This window comes from Meles meles, chromosome 3 (assembly GCF_922984935.1).
Source record: "Meles meles chromosome 3, mMelMel3.1 paternal haplotype, whole genome shotgun sequence".
NCBI lineage: Eukaryota > Metazoa > Chordata > Mammalia > Carnivora > Mustelidae > Meles > Meles meles.
The window spans coordinates 77,061,254-77,082,865 of record NC_060068.1 but is presented as its reverse complement, the minus strand read 5'-3'; the positions used below and the strand labels follow the sequence as shown (position 1 = coordinate 77,082,865).

Here is a 21,612-nt window from a genome sequence, read left to right as displayed (position 1 = left end):
AGAAATACCAGTGCTCTGAAAGTTCTTACATCAAATGGAAGCATTTCCAGTTGTTTGTCATAATCCGTTTACTAGCAGGATTCATAAAGCTTTGTGATGTAAAGTTGAGAAGATACCCTAGTAAGAGTAATCAACTAGGGAGAACTTAAATGAATCAAATGACTTGAAAATTATGAGAAATGAAAATTATGATGTGAAGAAGAATAAAGCATGCAAAGTCAATAATCTTAGATGACTTTTTTTTTTTGTTGTTAGATGACTTTTTTTTCATTTGACAAGGACTTGTATTTGAATGACTGTTTTGTGCCAGGCCTCATGCCAGGTGCTGAACTGATCTTTAACATTTTTGCCTAGATTATTGTGGAGCCTCCAGCTGGTCTCCCTTCTTCTCTCCTGGTCCTCCACCCCCCACCTCTGTCTTTTCGCATTACAGCAGCCGGTGTGATCCTGCTAAAATGTCAGATCTTGCCATGCCTCTGGTCAAAGCTCTGGATCTCATTCATAGTGAAAACCTGAAACTTTATATTGGTATACAGGACCCTACCTGCTTTAGAATCCTGTTCCCTCTACTGCCTCCAACTTATTCCCCTCTAGTAAGCTAACCACTCTGCCTTTCCTCAGGCAACCCAAGCCTGCTTCTACCACTGGGCTTTTGCACATGCTGTTCCCTCTCCCTGGAATATTCTTCCAACCAGCTAGCCACATGACTCACATCTTCAGGTCATGACTCCAGTACCATCTTCTCAGGGAGACCCTTCCTCATACCCTTTGTAACCCCCACTTCCTATCGTACTCCCCCCCACCCCCCATCCTGCTTTTTCCTTTAAGGTACTAATCACCAGATAACATACTATGTATTTAAAAAAAAATTTTTTTATTGTCTCTTGTTCCCTACCACAACGTAAACTCTGTGAGGGCACAGTATTTTTGTTTGTTTGTTTGTTTTCCCATTTTGTTTACTCCTGTATCCAGTGCTTTCAACAGTTTCTGGGTACATAAGAACATACAATAAGTAGTGAATGAAAGAGTGAATTTGGAGTCACAGAAACATATAAAGAAAGTAATACGGGTGCCTGGGTGGCTCAGTTCTTAACTGTCTGCCTTCAGCTCAGGTCATGATCCCGGCGTCCTGGGATCAAGGCCCGCATCGGGCTCCTTGCTTGGCGGGAAGCCTGTTTCTCCCTCTCCCACTACCCCCGCTTGTGTTCCCTCTCTCGTTGTCTCTCTCTCTGTCAAATAAATAAATAAAATCTTTAAACAAAAAAAGTAATAAATGTTGCATAAGCCCACCTCGTAGAGTAAGTAGCTGACATTAGGATTTGTGTATTTTCTTTTTGCCTCTTAATATTATAGAGATGCTGGAAAATGCAGAAAAGCATAAAAGATGTAATTAAAAATCACCTATAATTGCTCCAATAAATTATACTTACTTTAATCTCCTGGGGTTGTTCTTTTTTGTTAATTTATTAGTGCATCTTGAGTATGTCCCATTATGTTAACTATTTTTTTTAAAAAAATATGACTTTAAGTGGCTTGTAGCATTCCATTGTAACTATACCTCTATAACTATAACTATACCTCATTCCATTGTAACTATATGTCTACCATACTTAGGCATCTATATTTAGATTATTTCAGTTTTCTTATACTGGTTTTAAAAAATGAACATCTTACTGTTTGATACGTCTTTGTGCAAGTCTCTGTTTATTTTCCTTAGGCTAGATCATTATAATTGAAATGACTGTGACAAGGGATATGAGCTTTTTAACCTGTCGTGATCGTGACTGTGATGCTGTCTGCTAGAATGTCACACTCTGGTACAGAGGACCCATTTTGTCCTATCGTTGCCAGTGCAGATTATTATTGTTCCTAAAGCTCTTGACCAAACTTGATAAACAATTTTTACTTCTCTGATTAAGTAGATCCTTTCCTCCCCTCTTTAGTATTTGTTCATTTATTATATTCTTATATTATAAGATTATATTCTTATATATATATTATATTCATATATTCATATATTCTATGATGTCCTTAACTTCTTTATTTTTTAAAGTTTTTTTTTTATTTATTTGACAGAGAGAGGGATCCCAAGTAGGCAGAGAGGCGGGCAGAAGGGAGAGGGGGAAGCAGGCTCCTTTTTGAGCAGAGAGCCCGATGTGGGGCTCGATCCCAGGACCCTGAGATCATGACCTGAGCCAAAGGCAGAGGCTTTAACCCACTGAGCCATCCAGGCGCCCCTTAACTTATTGATTTAATGATTTTAGCCCTTTTATTGGCTTCCTCTATAAGGATGAAGAATTTATTTATTTTTTTAAAGATTATTTATTTATTTATTTGACAGAGAGAGATCACAAGTAGGCAGAGAGGCAGGCAGAGAGAGAGAAGAAAGCAGGCTCCCTGCTGAGCAAAGAGCCTGATGCGGGGCTCAATCCCAGGACCCTGAGATCATGACCTGAGCCGAAGGCAGAGGCTTTAACCCACTGAGCCACGCAGGCGCCCCAAGAGGAAGAATTTAAAACCTTGACAATACCTCTTACCTATTCTCCCTTTGTGCCCTCTGTTTTTGTTACTTACATATTCTTGGCTTTTAAATTGGTTGAGCTTATGTTTTAAAATGATATAACTCTACTTATCAACTTTGAGCAGTGTGTATTGAATCTCTTCTATGAAAGTAAGTAAATCCAGATAGTTAATGTGTCTTTATTTTTCTTTCCACTAACCTTGAGATTTTATTCCTTTCATTATTATTTCTTCTCTATTTATAAGCTTTTAAACACTTAACTTCCATTCCTTAATTTAATTAAGCCTTTGTTGAATCTGAAAGTTAAATAAACAGAACAAAACAAAGCAAAACCTAAAACCAATAAAGAACACAAATAAAAAGTCAAGTTTTAGAAATATGTACGAAATATCAAGACTGGTGTTTGGTTCCACAAGTATAATCATATGCAATTGAATACTTGCTCCTTGAAAGAGAAGCTTGCCTACATTTACTTTTAATTTCTTTCTGGATCCTGTTACTTCATCTGGCTTGTATTCTTGGATTCTGTGCTTTTATCTTTGTTTTCTGTTTTGTTTGCTTGGAAAGCCTCCTCATAATTTTCCTCCTATAGTAAACGTGATTGTTAGTAAACTGTTTCTGTCTTGAACTGGTACCTGGTTGGTTGATGTTTGCCTGCATGTAGAAATTTAGGTTCAAAATACTTTTTCTTCAGTTCTTTACCGTGATCTTGCATCCCAGGTTACTGATGAGAAATATGTCATCTTGATTCCTGCTTTCTTTAGATCAACTGTGATTTTTCTTTGGAAGCTTTTATAATTTTTTCCTATCCTTAGATCTCTGATATTTTACCAGGGTGTATCAGGGTATGAAATGTTTTCATTTATCCTGTCTGGCATTTGGATTATCCTTTCTATTTGGGCTGTGCCATGTTCAGTTAAGGGAAGGTGTCTGTTTTTTCCCCTCCTAGAACTCCCATAAGGTAGATATCAATCCCTTGGACCTGTACTCAGTGTCGCTCAATCTTTCTTCCATAGTTCCAATGTCTTTGTGGTTTTTTTTAAAAGATTATTTATTTTGGAGAGAGAGTGGGTGAGCACATGAGCAGGAGGAGGGGCAGGAGGAGAGGAAGAGAGAGTCTTAAGTAGACTCTATGCTGAGTGTGGAGCCCAATACAGGACTTGATCTCGTGACCCTGAGATCACGACTGGAGTCAAAACCAAGAGTTGGATGCTTAACCGACTGTGCCACCCAGGCGGCCTGTTCTCTGTGTTTTTGTTGCAGTTGTTGTTGTTCACTGTTCTCTATGTCTCCGCTCACCTAGCTTAGTTTTCAGCCATGTCTGCTTTGTCAATGAGCTCATTCACTGACCTGTAAAATTTTAATAATCATTGTTTCCAAGAACTCTTCTTGTTATCTGGTTACTTCTTTTTCTATAGCAGCCTCTTTTTGCCTTATGACTCTAGTATTCTTCCCTGTCTCTCTGCAGATCATAAATCTCTGTTGCTTGAATTAGGCTTGTTTCTTTAGTATCTTTTCTGTTTGTTCGTTTGGGGCTGTATTTATTATGTATTGCAGTGTGACAATTTATCCTACAGTGCTTAAAACAGTGAATAATTCATTGTTCTCCCAGTGTCTGTGGGTCAGGAATGCAAGTATGATTTAATTGGGTGCCTCTGCCTGAAGATCTCTCACAAGGCAACCGTCAAGGTGTGAACCAGGTCTGTGGTCTCATCTGAAGGCTCAAAAGAGGAAGGATTTTCTTCCAAGTTCACTCACAGGATTGTTAACTAGATTCACTTCCTTATTAGCCAGTTCCTCACTGGCTGTTGGCTCGAGGCCTCTCTCAGTGTCTGTCTATGTGGACCTCTCCATATAGCAGCTCACATCATGGCAGTGACTTCCTCAGAACAAACCAGCAAGACAGCAAGAGAAGCCAGAGTCTCCTTGTAAACTGATCTTGGAAGTGCTGTTCCATCACTTTTGCCATATTCTGTTCCTTGGAAGCCAGTCACCTAAGTCCAGCTCACACTCAGGAGGAAGGGGTTATGTAAGGACATGAATACCAGAAGGAAGGGATCATTAAGGGCTATCCTAAATGCTGCCTATTACAGAAGTAAAAGTCTTTACTTTTTGGGTTTATTTTTTATTTTTATTTTTTCCAAGTCTCTAATGATCTTTGTTTCTAAGGAAAAGACTTTAGGGGTTATTGCAGGTAGCGGGCCTGGGTTTACTCTGCATCTGTGTCACTTACATAGGCTTCCTTTTCAGGTATGTGGGCAGACAGTGGGGAGGCTGGCTGGAATTCCCTCTTGTGTAATTCCATGTCTTTTATGTGCATGGTTGGAACTTGTGACTTGCTATTAGCCATTATTATATGGAAGACATGCTGATATAGTCACTCCCTTGATTAGGTTACATTTTATGACAAAAGGGATTTTGCAAATAATTATGGTCCTAAATTAGTTCCTTTTGAGTTACACAAAAGGAAGATTTTCCTGGCTGGGCCTGACTTAATCACTGAGAAGCCCTCAAGGAAGGACTGGGGTCCTCCTTGGGGTCAGAGATGCTCTTCTGATGGCGTTGAGGAAGCAAGCTGCATGAGTTCTGTGCCTGCAAGAAAATGAATTTCCCAACAATTTAAAATACTTGGAAATGGGTTCTTCCCTGCTGAAGCTTGCAGATGAGAGTGCTCCTTGAATGACACCAAAATGGTTGGCTTATGAGACTCTGAGCTGAGGACCCAGCTAAACAGCCTGGATCCCTGATGCACAGATACTACGAGATAATAAATAAGTGTTATTTTGAACCAGGGAGTTTGTGGTCGTCTGTTCACAATAGTAAACAATACATGTATTTCATTCCTACTCCCTCCTAGAGCTGATCCTTTTCTGGTTCTCTCTTGGTCAAGAGTGGAGGCCTGGTGTAGATTCAAGCTCTGTTCTCTCTGTGACTAGCTTCCTCATTAGGAGTCTTCTATGCATCTAGCTTCCTCAGACAGAGGGCAGATCTTGGGCTGTGACTTGGGGGCATGTCACTACTGCCATTTGTACCTTTTATTTCTTTGCACTGGGAATTGGGAAGAGGAGAAGCCTAACTTGCAGATGTTGCAAAGGCACCTGTTTAATGAGAGACCCTAATGATCACCCCCTTACCTACTCCATTTTTTGGTGTTGATTCCAAGCTTGTAGCTCTGGCCACCTTGGTGGGAGCCGTGCTTATGCAAGGTGTCTTCTTGTGTGGTTTCCTCTACTCTGCATTTCTCACTACTCTGATTCTACTTGGTTTTTCTCTTCATGGAATTTCTTACAACTTCTGATCTGTTGATGGCCTATTTTCCTGTTTTATAATGCTGTTATGGTTTCCTTCTTTAAACAGAAAATAATTTTCCTAGCACTTCAGTGGGGGCTTGGAAGTGAAAGGAGACAGATGTTGGTAATAGGTCTGCATGAACTCAGCTGCACAATCTGGACTGGACTTTTTCTTTTTATAAGAGAAAAAAATACTCTTTTGCTATCTAACGCTGACTCAGTATATTTGTAATAAATTTGGCATATTTCTAATAAAATCAATGAGAAAGGGCAGAATTTTTATTGTAACTACTTTTCTCATGTTCTATTCTTTCCTTCTTTTAAAGTTCCTTCATCTCTCTGAAGACTCTGCTCTTTTTTTCTTTTCTTTCTTTTTTTTTTAACCCTCTTCCCACTTACACTTACATAGCCTTTTTCTCTATTTTCTTAGGGTGATTTCTTAGAACAAGTGACTTTAAAATATTGCTGACACTGTTTTTTTTTTTTAACGCTAATAGCACACATGATGTAAGTGCTGAGGATGTTGAGATAATTGAACTAAAATTGTGATTTTAAAATTGTTTTAAGACTCTTTTAGTTCTAAGTAACATGAACCTACTTCAAACTAGTTTGGGTTACAGAGAATTTATTAGACAGAAATTATAATATTTTACTGAACCCAAGAGTAAAAATTATATTTGGATATCATGAGGGTGTGGAAGCAGAAACTAGAAAGTTGATAGAAACCCAGATAGTCATTACTTTTCTGTCTCTCTTATCTCTTTTCCTCAACATCTTCTTACTTTGTTTCTCAGCAGACTCACTTTGTTTCGTATGCGTATGGCCAAATACGGCTGCCCAGCAATGGTAACCAGAGTTTCTAAGCTGATTAAATTAAAAAAAAAAAGATTTTATTTATTTACTAGAGAGAGATAGAGAGTGAGAGAGAGCATGAGAGGGGAGAGGGTCAGAGGGAGAAGCAGACTCCCCGCTGAGCAGGAAGCTGGATTCGGGACTCAATCCTGGGACTCCAGGATCATGACCTGAGCTGAAGGCAGTTGTTTAACCAGCTGAGCCACCCAGGCACCCCAGAGTTTCCAAGCTTATATCATATTAGTTCAACCAAATAGATAAGAGACAGAATGCCAGATTCCAAGGAGAAAGATGAATTGGTTCAGTTTGGGCCAGTTATCTCTTTTTAGACCAGTGTAATGTAGTTATGAAGACAGATTTTTATGGTACAAACATGGCTGCTATGGCCCAAGTTCTCAAAGACGAGGTAAGAGATAAGTGAGTGCAGAATTGGGCAGATATCTCAAGACGTGTCTTCTTCAACATTCTTGTTTATATCCAGTGTGCTATTTCTTATTAGACAGTGTAAGCTGAGGGTCACACGTAAATTGATTTTGATCCCAGCCTTGCCACTACTAGCTGTGTGACCTCTGTGAAGATTAAAATCTTTCTGTGTACAATTGGGATGATAAAGCCTATCTCCTGGGGTTGCTGGGAGGATGAAATGAGAATATATATGGTACATCCAAGCACTTAATAAATAGTAGTTATTAATTATTACTATTTTCAGATCATTTGGGAAATGGAGGAACATACATTTTACTACTTCAAAGGTTGTAAGAAGATCTAGAGGCAAAATTCCAGGTGCTACAGAATTACATAGTTAATAAAAATCTAAGAGAGAGTTTTGCCTTAACCACACTTGACCAAAGGAACGGATACAGGGGAGGCTGATGGTGTTAGGGCCCTATCTATACTTATTTTTAGAATGAAATCTTTGCTTCTATTGATTTTTGAAAGAGGTAGCGATGTTCTGACAATTCTAAAGAGAGCCAAGCAGGGCTGGTGATCTCTGGAAGAGGCATCATAGTTTTTTCAAGCCAGTTCCTATTCTGATGGTCTCTGCAAGTCATTCCGTTTGGTGGCTGGTCTGTTCTGATTGACTAGTGACTTACCCAGTGAGATGTTTTCGAATATCATCCCTGGGAACCAGGTGTGTATTATCAAGACTTCAGCTTTTGTTAAAGAAGATGCATCTTTTTCTTTATAAACAATAGATTTTCTTTGCACTTTTCTGATGTATATGGTAAAATTGTGGGTGGCAACCATTCATTAAATGAACTCTTAGTAAAGGATACGAAAAATGGTAATGATCCAAACTCTATATAGTTAACTGAACTCATAGCTTAGTAAAGGATATGTAAAATGACGATTTGAATTCTGTATAGTTAAATGATACCAAATGTCAGCCCAAAGTTAATGTTTACATAAAGGAGAGTTAGCCAACAATCTACATTTATGGCTTTTTTGGAAACATAATGTATGCTGTTCTATATGAAATTGCAGTAGAAGAGTATCTCATTGACTAACTGTGTAATTTTCTCTTAAGTTATGCAGACATTTTGATTGAGAGGGAAGTGTTAATGCAGAAGTACATTCATCTAGTTCAGATCGTAGAGACAGAAAAAATTGCAGCTAACCAGCTCCGTCATCAACTTGAAGATCAAGACACAGAAATCGAAAGACTTAAATCAGAGGTACTTCCTGGTTAATAGATTCTTCCTCATTGTTTCACATTTATTGTCATCTCCTCATAATTACATAAGGCCTATCAGGGCAAGATTTTAATCCCAAACTTAGTTCCTTTGGCATCAACATGTACATGGTCAAACTAGAGATCTATGCTAAGAAAGTATCTGGTCTGTTAGGGTTGAGTAAATATGCTACAACAAAATACCAGGCTAATATGCTGCTTTTTAATTATTTTGTGCTCCTGCTGTCCTTCCTTTGATCAGATAACCAAGAGTTGACTTAATATGTAATTGTTCGTAGACTGAATATCGTAGTAATGATAACTGTGAATCTATCATAGATTCTGTTACAATCCCATATGCAACTAAGGAAGGAGCAGAAATGAAGTCCGAAAGACTTTGTTGCTTCTATATCTAAGGAGTCCAACTTTCTCCCCTCTAGAATTTTGAAAAATACATTTGTGTTAAAGTATAAGACATTTTCTAGGGTACACTTTTTCCTGAATTTGTCATTCCTGCCTCTCTCCACCTCCACCCCCCAGCCTCCAAAGGTGAACTTCTGGGGTCCTGTACCCCCAGATTGTGCAATTGTGCTAAGTAAGAACAGAAGATGGTCATGGCATCAGCAGCCATGGTGGTGGTGGGCCCGGGTCCTCCCATGCTCACAGATGCCTCTGTCTCTATACAGAAACCCGAGGGTCCCTTTCCTTGCTGTCCCGTTATTCCTCGTGGAAAGCAGACAGTAACTGGAGAACTGAAGAGGAATGTAGAAAACAAGATTTTCCCCCCTTTCTGACTAGGGATGCATTAGCATTTTCTTCGCCTCAAAAGAGAAGAATAGAACAGAATGAAACCTACCACTAATTATAGTCTATTGACAGAACAGTTCAGGGTCCTCATTCTTGGTAACTTTCTTGTCACTTTTATAGTCACTGGAGAATATTTTCCTCTTTATTTCCTCACACCTTCCTCTAAGATATACTCTGAATCCTGTGAGGGCTTTTCACCTCCTGCTGCCTGTGTACGTCACCTCCAGTTCACAGAGCAAGGGTACACGCTGATTGTACCTGGGATCCGATTGCTTCTCCGGTGATAAGTTGCAGACCGTGTTCAGCATATCATTAGTGTTGTTAACTTCCCAGTTCAACCCTGAAATCTGATATAGTGAAAACATCAACAGAAAACTTAAGAAACCTGTATTTTAAAAGGCTATATCAGGCACTGTAATTTAAAACAAAATTATTGTGTTCTTTCTTTGCCACAGTAAGCTTAGAGCAGATGCGTGTCGGCTGAGTGAAAGAGGTTGGTATTTACTCCACAAGAGAAACTCAGTCAGCACCAAGCAGTGTTCCCCAGTCTTTATTTGTGCGTGCTTCTCTGTCTTCAGTGTGTTCTAATTTTAGTCTGGATATAGATTGCAGCCCCAGACTGTCAGTAGCAGGTATGTCTTGTGTGGTCAGTTGACAGAAACAATAATTTATTTCTTACTCCTTTTGTTTTCCCACATCTCTGCCAGAAAATGGCAGAAATGTGTATTTGGTATCGGTGACAAAACGGAAAGACAGGTCAGAGGAATCAGTTATGACTCTTATTTTTTAAATGTCTGCTTATAGTACATCTGTACAGGTTCTTACCTTTATAAGAGCCTGCAGTCGAGGGGTAGTCTAGTGAATTTGATTACTAAGTGTTTTGGAGCAGCTGTCTGGTCTTGAATTGCCCCCACAGGCCACATAACTGAGCAGGAGATATAAAGAGATTCCAAGTTGTTTCAATCATTTTTACCTTTTCACCTTTTCTTCGTTGGCTTGGATCAATCCCAAAACTCTGAAGTTCCTTTTGCAGTTACCATTTTCTCAAGGAATTTTGTGAATCTGCTGTACTGTGTATACCTGGAAGGCTGCGGGCTGATTAAGGGAAATAAGAGCTTTGACTTGAGCATCCTTGCATTTGGAGACCACAGGGCATTACCGGCATCAGGCAAGATGGCGGCATGCCGCTCAGCTCCCGTGAAGGCCTTGGCCTAGTCCTCACTGGGCCAAGTTCACTTTCCACAGTCACTTCTTAGGAGTGATTTGTTAGCAACATAACTAAACAGGTTTGTGGTAAAGTTCTTGCTTTCCTGGCCTTAGCACCAAATGAATAAAAGTTGGATAAAAAAAAAAGTTTCCTGAGGATCTCATAAGCTACCTTGTAGGTATAACCTCCTATGAGTGAATGGCTATAAGGTAGTATTTCTCAAATCATGAAATGGACCAATTCTGTGTTCTAGATTGTCGCTCTTAATAAAACCAAGGAACGAATGCGGCCGTACCAAAGCAATCAAGAAGATGAAGATCCAGACATCAAGAAGATTAAAAAGGTAGTATTTGGGGGAGGTGGTTCTGGCTTTGGGGAAGCATGGTGATCAGTTATCTGTCCTGCAGTGTTGTCTTTGCCACCCTGTCTCTGAGTTTGGTGTATCTGCTCGAATGGCTCTCAGACTTGCCCTTCAGACTGATCTGGGAATGGCCACTTTGGAAAAGTTTCAGCTTGAGATTTTTTTTGCTGGTTCTGGGAATCCCCTTTTGGACTCTGTGGGAGGGTTGCCAAAACCAGACGTTAAGACAATAGTGCTCTCAAGCTGGGTTAAGTAAGTGCTGTTGAACCTCCTAAATTTGTGCTGCTTCCATATTTTAGGGGAGTATCTTTTAAATGACATTTAAAAATATTTCTTTTAGATTTAGATTTCAGTGCTTATTTAGAAAGGATTTTTGTGAACATGTGAGAAGATTGACTAAACACATCTGCTCAGATTTCTGTTTTATTATCGTTGTTCCTTTCTTGCTTAACATCCACATAATCAGCAGATCTTTCTGCCTCACTGTCATGTGTTACTGTACAACTTTTGCAATTAACCAGACCCTGGTACTCACTCTGTTCTACCGTGTTTGATTTTATGACATCTAAGTTTTGAGTTCCATAATCTTAATACTCTTGTAAATCACCTGCTCAGCTTTGTTAACATTGTGTGAAGAGCTTCACACTTCAAGAACTTTCTTTAGATACATATCTTTAGATCTTTATTTCATCTTAAATTTTTTCTTATTCCTGTTTTCCAATAAGATCGGGCATGTTCCGGGTGGTCTGGCCGTAGAACCTTATTCCTGTTTTCCGTGCTAAATAATTATTCCCCTTAAATTGTAACAGAACTTCAAATATTGCTCAGAGTTTGAAATAGAAATGCTTCTTGGAACTAAATTGCAATGTTTTCAGGCACTAAAAAGTGAAATAACACCATTCCCTTCTGGTATTAAAAAAATTTTTATTTAAGATTTTATTAATTTATTTGATACACAGAGAGAGCGCGTGCGCACAAGCAGGGGGAGTAGGAGACGGAAAAGCAGTCTCCCCACTGAACAGAGAGCCCGATGCAGGTCTTGATCCCCAAACCCCGAGATCATGACCTGAGCCAAAGGCAGATGTTTAATCAACTGAGCCACCCAGGTGCCCCAGAACTTAAAACTTTTAAAATTGAATTTGGTTTATGTTATTGTGATACAAGATTAATGCTATTGCCTTTCTTTTCATAGTATGAAATTTTGTATAAACAAAGATATCAGAAAAATACAATTTCCAGTTCTTCTTCTTGTTTTTCTTTTTCTTTCTTTTTTTTTTTTTTTGTAGAAACCAATCTTTCAGTAAGTAAGTAAACCAGGCTTTGCTTAGCATGCAGTAACTGACTAAGGAAAGATTTTATTTGATTAAAGTTTCGATTAAGTTTGTGGTTTTTTTTTTTAAGATTTTTTGAAAAATTTATTTATTTGACAGAGAGAGAGCACAAGCAGGCAGAGAGGCAGGCAGAGAGAGGGGGGAAGCAGGCTCCCTGTTGAGCAGAGAGCCTGATGTAGGGCTCGATCCCAGGACCCCGAGATTATGACCCAAGCCGAAGGCAGAGGCCTAACCCACTGAGCCACCCAGGCACGCGATTAAGTTGTTTTTTGAAAATACTTCTGTTAAATGGAATAATACTGATGAATGCTTTTTACATTTTCTGCCTTCTAATATTCAGTGGAAGCAATTAAAAAATTACTTTTGAACTTGTTAAGTAGGTTTGGAAATCAATTCTGTTGTCCTTTATGTCCTAAACAACTTAATGTCTGCATGGAAAGGAGTGTTTCAAATGAGTTAGATTTTCTATTCTGATCTTGCCAAATAGCAACATAATTTTTTATCTTCAGGGAACCAAAAATTGGATTTTATTTAATTACAGAGAAACTTCCCGTTAGAATTTTCCAAATAATGTGCGTATACCTTCCCCCACATAATTCTGTTAAAATGTGGTTATTTTTTATTGTTGGAAGGGTGGCAACTACATGAATGCCTGCATGAAGGTTGACAGTATGATGACAACATTGGTAGGTAAAGGAGAGAATTTTAAACATTGCACAAGAAGAGTGGTTGTTTAAACACATGGTAATTTAGGCCATATGGGAGAAACAGTGGGGAAAAAATAGGAAGTGTAAGAATGTGTTGAACAGATAACAGTGATACTAAAAAGAGATTGGGGTGTGCCTGGGTGGCTCAGTCGGTTAAGCAGCTGCCTTTGGCTCGGGTCATGATCCCAGGGTGCTGGGATCGAGCCCCTTGTCAGGCTCTCTACTCAGTGGGGAGTCTGCCTCTTCCTCTCCCCCTGTATGCTCTCCCCCTGCAAATAAATAAAAATAAAATCTTTAAAAAATTGTTTAAAAAATAAAAGGAGATTTGGTAGTGATTTAATGCTTTCAACTATATGTGGATTTGCAATCTGCTTTGTTGTTGAATCTGCCACTTAGATATCACCACCCTAATAAATTACCATAATGTGATATATATATCATAATGTGATAAATTTATCATAATAAATTATCATACTTTTTTCATATTTGGAAAGGACGTCAGATTGTTTTGGTCCATTATTTTATAGGTGAGAAAATGGAAGACAAGAGTTCAGAGTTACCCAGCAGGTTAGTGCAGAGCCTTGGGTTAAGGCATGTCTGGTTAGCACCCAGCATTTACCTGAACACTGGAAAGATGTTCAGTAAATACTTGTTGGCTAACATACACAGACCAGTGCACTTTCCTCAGGTTTGTCTTGTTATTTTTCAAATCAAACTCAGATCAATGTTAGAGGCTATCGTGTTTTCTACAGAATTGATTTTTACTTATATTTCACGTTTCTTCTCACAAAATAATCTCCACTGCAAATCATTAACATGTGTTTTTTTCCCATGTGGCTAAGAGAATCCTTGCAGTTAACAAAAAGCCGGTAAAAGAATGCCAAGTCTGATTGCATCTTTCCTGTGTGACTTACCACGAAATTTAGTTATTTGTCTATAAATAGAAGGGGTCCGACGAGCTGATGGCTAACACTTATTTTCTAAGCTTACTAAAAAACCCCTCAATAACAGCAAATCAAATAGCCTGATTTAAAAATGGGCAAAGGACTTGAATGGACATTTCTCCAAAGATGAAATGCTATGCGCATGCTCTCTGGGGAAGTCATATACACAGAAAAGCTGCTCACTATCACCCAGCATCAGAGAAACACAAATGAAAACCACAGGGCCGTGTCACCTCACACCCGTCAGGATGACAACCGTCAAAAAACTGGAACATAAGTGTTGATGAGGATGTTGAGAAATTAGAACCTTTGTGCTCTCATGGTGGGATGGTGAAGTGGTTCAACTTCTACGGAAAGCAGTATGGTCATTCCTCAAAAAATTAAAAATAGAACTATCACAGTGATAAGCATTCCTGCTTCTGGGTATATAGCCGGAAGGATTGAGTGCAGGAACCCGAGGAGATATTTGCATACCATGATCACTGAGGGAACTATTCACAAGAACCAAGAGGTGGAAGCAACACCCATGTCTATCAGCAGATGAATGGATAAACAAAATGTACATATGGTGGAATACTGTTCAGCCTGAAACGGGGAGGAAATCCTGGTTCATGGTACAGCATGGATGAACCTTGGGGACATTACACTAAACGGAATTAACCAGTCACAGGAAGATAGATACTATGTGATTCCACTTATATGAGCTATCTAAAGTGGTTCACAGAAACAGAAAGTTGAATGGTGGGTGCCAGGGGCTGAGGGAAGGGAGTAGTGGGGAGTTGTTTTTCGATAGGTATAGTGTCACTTTTGTGGGACAGAGAAGTCCTGGAAATCTGTCGTACAACAGTGTGGAATACTTAACGCTGCTGAATTAGACACTTAAAAATGGTTAGGATGGTAAATTTTAAGTTATGTGCCTTTTCAACGCAATTAAAATTTTTTTAAATATCTGCTTTTATATTGTTAAAAAATACACCTTTAAGTTCTTTCTTTATTAAAAGGTTAATAACTGTATATGTAATATTATCCTATTCTGGTGTCCATACAGGGAGTTCTAAAGAGCTTATGGAAGAAACTTGCGAAGTTGAGAAAAAATATTATTTTTAAATCCTCTTTTTTCCTGCTATCTGAAAAAGCCTGCCATTATTTGTTTTAGTGATGGGACCATTAACGCACTAACGAAAAAGTGGTGTTTTATATGGCACAGGATGGAAACCTTTACCGACAGGCTTACCAAAGACAGTCTCACCGCTCCCTGAGATCTTTCTGCTGTTGTTCTGTAGGTTCAGAGCTTCATGAGAGGATGGTTGTGTAGAAGGAAATGGAAGACTATTGTGCAGGATTACATTTGTTCTCCTCATGCTGAAAGTATGAGGAAGAGAAACCAGATTGTGTTCACCATGGTTGAAGCCGAGTCGGAGTATGTTCACCAGCTCTACATCCTGGTCAATGGCTTCCTCCGGCCCCTGAGAATGGCGGCCAGCTCCAAGAAGCCTCCCATCAGCCATGATGATGTCAGCAGCATTTTTCTCAACAGGTTTGTCTTGGCATGAATCAAAAAGTCATGTGAAAAAACCATTTCTATTCCTTAAAAGAATTTTTACTTTACTCTTAAAAGAATAGGTATTATAAATTCAACTTCAAGATATGATACTGAAAATAAGAAAGGTATCATTTGTGTTTCATTATTTGCCCAAATTTGCATGTCTTTATCTTGAATCATGGCATCTAGTTTTCTGGGTTTTTTTCTCTATTTGACATGTATTTTCTTGTCATTGTGTGGGTGTGTGTGTTGGGAATGACAATCTCCTTCATAAACTGAGGGAAGTGAAGTGAGTAACGGGTCTTTACGTGTAATTTATACAGACATACTTTAGAAAGAACAATTACTAACAGAGAACCCAAGAATCTGTAGTGAATTTCTTTCTTTCTTTTTTTTTTTTTTTTTGCTAGCTATATTAAAAATACATAATATTTCTCTTGTTTGACATGAGCTTTTGTGGGGAGCTACAAAACATAAACAGATAAACACCTGGCTTCAGAGATTTGCACAGGAGAAAAAGAACCTTATAATGGCAGTCAACAAAGAAAACCATTTCATTAGGTATAAAAATTACTGAGTTCAATATACACAGGGAACAGTAGATGAGTCATATTCCAAGCTTCCATCCACTGTCCTATAGACATACTGTACTGAGCTCGAATTTTGCTCACTGGGGGATAGATGAAGTGAGAGGGGCCATGCAGTATGGCCAATATTAACCATTTTCTGATGATCACTTATTAGGGAATAGGCTCAGTTTTATACTCTATTATATTTTTTTTTGTATTTTTTTTCCATTTTATTTATTTTTTCAGCGTAACAGTATTCATTCTTTTTGCACAACACCCAGTGCTCCATGCAAAACGTGCCCTCCCCATTACCCACCACCTGTTCCCCCAACCTCCCACCCCTGACCCTTCAAAACCCTCAGGTTGTTTTTCAGAGTCCATAGTCTCTTATGGTTCGTGTAGTGAATTTATTTCTACATATTATACACTATATATAGTGTCCTTCCGCTGAGGATTCGTCAGTGAGCAAAGCAGAAATCCTTGCCTTCACGGAACTTAAATTGTGATGTGGGAAGAGACATAATGAATAGTGAATAAGTGAAATGTGTAGTATATTATGTGGTGATGAGTGTTGTGAAAAAAAATCAAGAGGAGAGGAGAAGGGAGAAAGGGGGTGCCTGGGTGTTTTATGTAAAATTTAGTAATTTATTTATTTCTGAATATGTAATACATTTACATTGTGCCAAATTCAAAACAACACGAAAACATCAAATAACTCTTACTCTGTCTCTGCCCTCCCCATATACCCCACTTTTTGTATTTAACCGTTTTCATTAGTTTCTTATATACCTCTCTAGTGTTTCTTGATGTATATCCAATCAAATACAAATATAGAGTATTAGTTTTTCCCCCTTCTTACACAAAGACAATGAACTTTAACATGTACTTGCCTTTTTCACTTAATGGTATATTCTGGACATCTTCCCATATTGACATCTAAAGAGCTTTCTGTTTTATATATTTTTTTAAGATTTTATTTATTTATTTGACAGACAGAGATCACAAGTAGGCAGAGAGGCAGGCAGAGAGAGAGGAAGGGAAGCAGGCTCCCCGCTGAGCAGAGAGCCCGATGCGGGCTCGATCCCAGGACCCTGAGATCATGACCTGAGCTGAAGGCAGCGGCTTAATCCACTGAGCCACCCAGGCGCCCGAGCTTTCTGTTTTATAAAAAATGACTACATTGTTTTACATTATGTGAATGTGCCATAGTTTTTCTCTAGTCAGCCTTTGGAAAGGCCTCAGAGATAAGTTGATATTTGAATAAAGACTTGAGGTTGATGGGGAAGCAAGCCATTGGGCTATCTGGGAGAAGAGTGACACCGAGGAGGGGACAGCCTGTACAAAGGCCTGAGGCTGGGCCAGACCTGGCTTGCTTGATTGAGAAACTGCCTAAGGTCCATGTGGATGAAAAGCGGTAACAACTGGACATTGTGAAGATGTTTGCTTTTCCTGTAAATAAGATGGGCGGATACTGGTAGCATTTAGAGGAGAGAAGTAGCATCATATAACTTATGTTTTAAAATCTCTCTCTGGTTTCTCTGTTGGGAATCGAGCAGGGACATCGGTTTGGTGGCTATTTCAATAAACCAGGTGAGAGATGACTGTAGCAGGGAGGCCTGTTAGGTGGCTATCGCAACAATGTCGGCAAAAGATGATTGTAATGGAGGCGGTGATAAACGGTTAGATTCTGGGTATATTTTTAAACAGAGCCATTGAAATTTCCTGATGTGTTTGATGTGAGGTTTTGGGCAAAATCCAAGGTTTTGGGGCTGAACAACTAGAAGAATAGAGTTAACTACTCACTAAATGGAGAACACTGAGGTGTAAACAGGTTTAGGGGAAAGATAAAGAAATTTTAGCCTCAGACCTCTCAAGCATGAGACGTTATTAGCCATCCAAATGGAGAGAGCAAGTGAACAGGGATTGGAGATCAGTCTGGAGTTCAAGGAAGGAGTTTGGGCTGAGATATAAATTTGTGGGTCCAATAGCATATAAAGAGTGTTTAAAGCTGTTGGTCTGCTTGAGAGTACCAAGAGAGTAATCACAGATAAATGAAGGAAGAGGAACAAGGACTGAGCCTTGGGATATTCCAACATTTAGAGATTAAGAAGATGAAGAGGAACCAGCAGAAGAGAGTGAAGAGGGTAAGTTAGGGTTGTAGAATGAAAACCAGCAGAAGGAGTTGTCCTGGAAACCAAGGCAAGAGAGAACTATGTCAAAAAGGTCAAATAAAATGATAACTGGGAACTGGCCATGGGTTTAACACAGAGCTTTTGGGTAACTTTGATGAGGGGCCAAAGCCTCATTGGAGGGGACTTAAGAGAGAATGGGGGGAAGGATAATAATTGGAGAGAGTTGGTATCAAAAACTCAGTGTTGCTGTAGAGAGGAGCCGGTAAACAAGATGCTACTTGGAGGTAAATTTAAAAGTATAAACAAGTGTGTTTGTGTTTCAAGATGGGATAAAAATTACACTGATAGCAAGGGGGAAATGATGTAGGAGAGAGGGGGACTTTTCTGGAACAATAAGCTTGCATAGACATAAGTGGATAGAACATGGTGTTCAAGTCAAGTTGGGAGCACAGAGAGGAAGAGAATAGTACCTTGACACATATGCCATTAGGAAGCAAGGATATGTGGTCACGGTGCTGATAGAAGGAAAGTGCTGGTGTTAGATAAGAGAGGAAAGGTGTAAAATAATGCAGTGTAATTGCTAGGCAGCTGGAAGAGCCTACATTACTCTGTTAAGCTGGTGGTCATGACTCTGCAGTGAGACTAGTCAGGATGGTTGAGTGTTTTTCTTTTAGCTGCTTTCAGCTGCATGGGTGCCTGTACAGAGTAGGTGGATGGCTGGCTTTTTGCTGCTGTATGAGGCTAATATGATGAAATCAGAAATGAATGGTGGGGGGTGCCTGGGTGGCTCATTTGGTTGAGCGACTGCCATCAGCTCAAGCCATGTCCCTGCATCTGCTTCTCCCTCTGCCCTTTCCCCTCTCATGCTCGCTCACTCTCATCCTCTGTCTCTTAAATAAATAAATAAAATCTTTAAAAAATAAAGAAAAATTAAGAGGGGAGTTGAAGGTGTATGCAAGGGAGATTTTATAACGATGAGCCATGGAAGCTAAGCTGCCCTGAGAGGGAAATGATGGTGTGAGGGGGTGGTGGTCAGTGTCATGGATTAAGGTCCTGGTGATGTGGAAGGATTTTTGGAGTCAGAATTCTAAAGAAGTAAATTGAAAGATAAGGAGGTGGTCAGAGAATAGTTTGCTTGAAATAGCTAGGGAAGGGATGTAGTTACTGACAATAACAAGGTCTGAAGTATGATCAAGGGAGTGTTGGTTAGGTCAATGGAGGGTAAGATCCCTAAAGGAGAGGAGTTCAAAGGCTCTAGAGGCTAGGATATTGGAATGTTGTTTTTTTGTGCATATTAGATTTGCCCAGAATTATGACAGGAGTAGGGCTAGAGAAAGGACTGCCAACAAGCTAGAAGCTTGGAGCTCAAAACTCAAGGCATTAAAAAAGAGTATCTGGAGAGAGTTCTGCTCCACAGTGGTGTTGTAGGAAGACCCTAAACTCACCTCCTCCATGGAACACAACAAATTACGGCTAGTAATAGAACATTTCCTCTTGAAGAAGAACTGAGGGCTTGACCCAACCATTTCTGCACAATCAAAGGTAGAGAGAAGGGCAAGAGAACAGTAAGAGAGTGGGAGACGTGGTAACAAAGGGAATCAACCCTTGATGCTACAAACAGCAGTGGGACTGGATAGTATTGAGGGGCCAGGAACAGATTCCTCTGTCTTTGGGCAAAGAATAAAAGCCATAGTTTAAAAGAGCAACTGGCATATAAAAAGAAACAATGCTAGAACTTTGCCCAGTGGTGGAAGCTGCGTGGGTGCTCTCCAAATCAGAGGGACTGGATGGAGAACAACATGGTTTATGTTCCCATCCCACTTTTTTGTCTATTTGTTTTTAATAAAGCCTGGATAAGTAACATTAATTTTGTTAGTTAACTCGTTCCCCACACCTACATGTTTGTCTGTATACTCCTTTAAGGAAGTAACTTAAGTATCCATCAGTGGACCAATGGATAAGGAAAATGTGTGGGTTATCTACACACACACACACACACACACACACACACACACACACACGCTGAAATATTACATAGCCATAAGAAGGGATGAGATTGTGTTATTTGAGACAATATGGTTGGACCTGGAGGCTGTTTTACTAAATGAAATAGGTCTGACTAAGAAAGACAAATACCATATGGTTCCACTCAAAAGTGGGATCTAAAATTAGATAAATAAATAAACAAAAAACAGAATCAGACCTATAAATACAGAGAACAAACTGATGGTTGCCAGAGGAGAGGTGGGTAAGGGTTTGGGTAAAATGGGTGAAAGGGAGAGGGACATACAGGCGTCCAGTTAGGGATGAGTTAAGTCATGGGACTAAAAAGCAGAGCATAAGGACTATAGTCAATTATATTGTAAAAGTGATAAAACAGGAGAGATGGTAGTCACGCTTGTGGTGACCGTAGTATCATGTATAAACTTGTCAAATCACTAATTGTACACCTGAAAGTAATGTAATATTGTGCATCAACCACAGTCAAAAAAATTTCTTTGAAGAAAAAGAACAAAAATTATTGCAATATGACAAACCATAAATGACTCTTAATCTCACAAAACAAACTGGGGGTTGCTGGGGGGAGGTGGGATTGGGAGAGGGGGAGGGGGCTATGGACATTGGGGAGGGTAAGTGCTATCGTGAGTGCTGTGAAGTGTGTAAACCTGGCGATTCACAGACTTGTACCCCTGGGGATAAAAATACATTATATGTTTATTAAAAAAAAAAAAATTTGGAAGGGGAGGCGAACCATAAGAGACTATGGACTCTGAAAAACAACCTGAGGGTTTTGAAGGGTCAGGGGTGGGAGGTTGGGGGAACAGGTGGTGGGTAATGGGGAGGGCACGTTTTGCATGGAGCACTGGGTGTTGTGCAAAAAGAATGAATACTGTTACGCTGAAAAAATAAATAAAATGGAAAAAAAATTATTGCAATATGTTTTAATTTGGCTTTTTAAAGAATTAGGTTTTTTGCATTTATCTTACTGTTCTTTGTTTTATTTACTTTTGTTATTGAAGTATAATTGACATGCAATGTTATATTAGTTTCTGATGTGCAATGTAATGATTCAGCAATTCCATGCATTACTCAGTGCTCAACAGGATATATGTACCCTTAATTCCCTTTATTTTACCCTTCCTCCAGTCTGCGTTCATTTTAAGTTACTGCCAATTCTGAGCTAAAGGTTATTTTCCCTAGGTTTTTATAAAGTGAAAACCCATACTGTAAGGAAGATTTTAGGGACTAAATCCTAGGTCACAATTAAAATGCATATAAGTATTTAAAAAGGCAAGACTGGGAGGGTCTGTAGATGGCTGCAAAGAGAGTGGTTGATGGATGGTAACTTGCTTCTTTGTTAACAATTGATGGATTTATTTGAGAGGGGAGGGGCAGAGGGAGAAGGAGAGAGAGACTGTCAGGCAGACTCCCCACTCAATGCAGAGCCTGTCTTGGGGCTCGATTGAGCCACCAGGTGCCCCTGGGTGGTAACTTGTTAACAGGGGATTAGAAGCTTCTCTGTTATGAGGTGGGAGATCTCCTCACATTAGGTGGCAGTGGCCATGCTCAAGTGTGTGGGACATCGCAAGGGACCCAAGGGGGGCTCCTGCTCCTCAGGCCATACAACTCGCATTTTGGCAACGCGTCAGCCACCCAAGTGTGTCATTCTATCAGT

The 21,612-nt window shown here is 39.5% G+C and overlaps 1 protein-coding gene across 1 annotated transcript in view; it reads left to right on the top strand.

The window, feature by feature from the left end:
* RASGRF2 (Ras protein specific guanine nucleotide releasing factor 2) overlaps window positions 1-21,612 on the top strand; it is a 257,001-nt gene that overhangs the window by 90,057 nt on the left and 145,332 nt on the right. Inside the window, exons 3-5 of the mRNA XM_046000008.1 lie at window positions 8,192-8,339; window positions 10,603-10,692; window positions 14,976-15,229. Of these exons, the coding sequence (XP_045855964.1) occupies window positions 8,192-8,339; window positions 10,603-10,692; window positions 14,976-15,229 (492 nt within the window). The remainder of the gene's footprint in view (window positions 1-8,191; window positions 8,340-10,602; window positions 10,693-14,975; window positions 15,230-21,612) is intronic.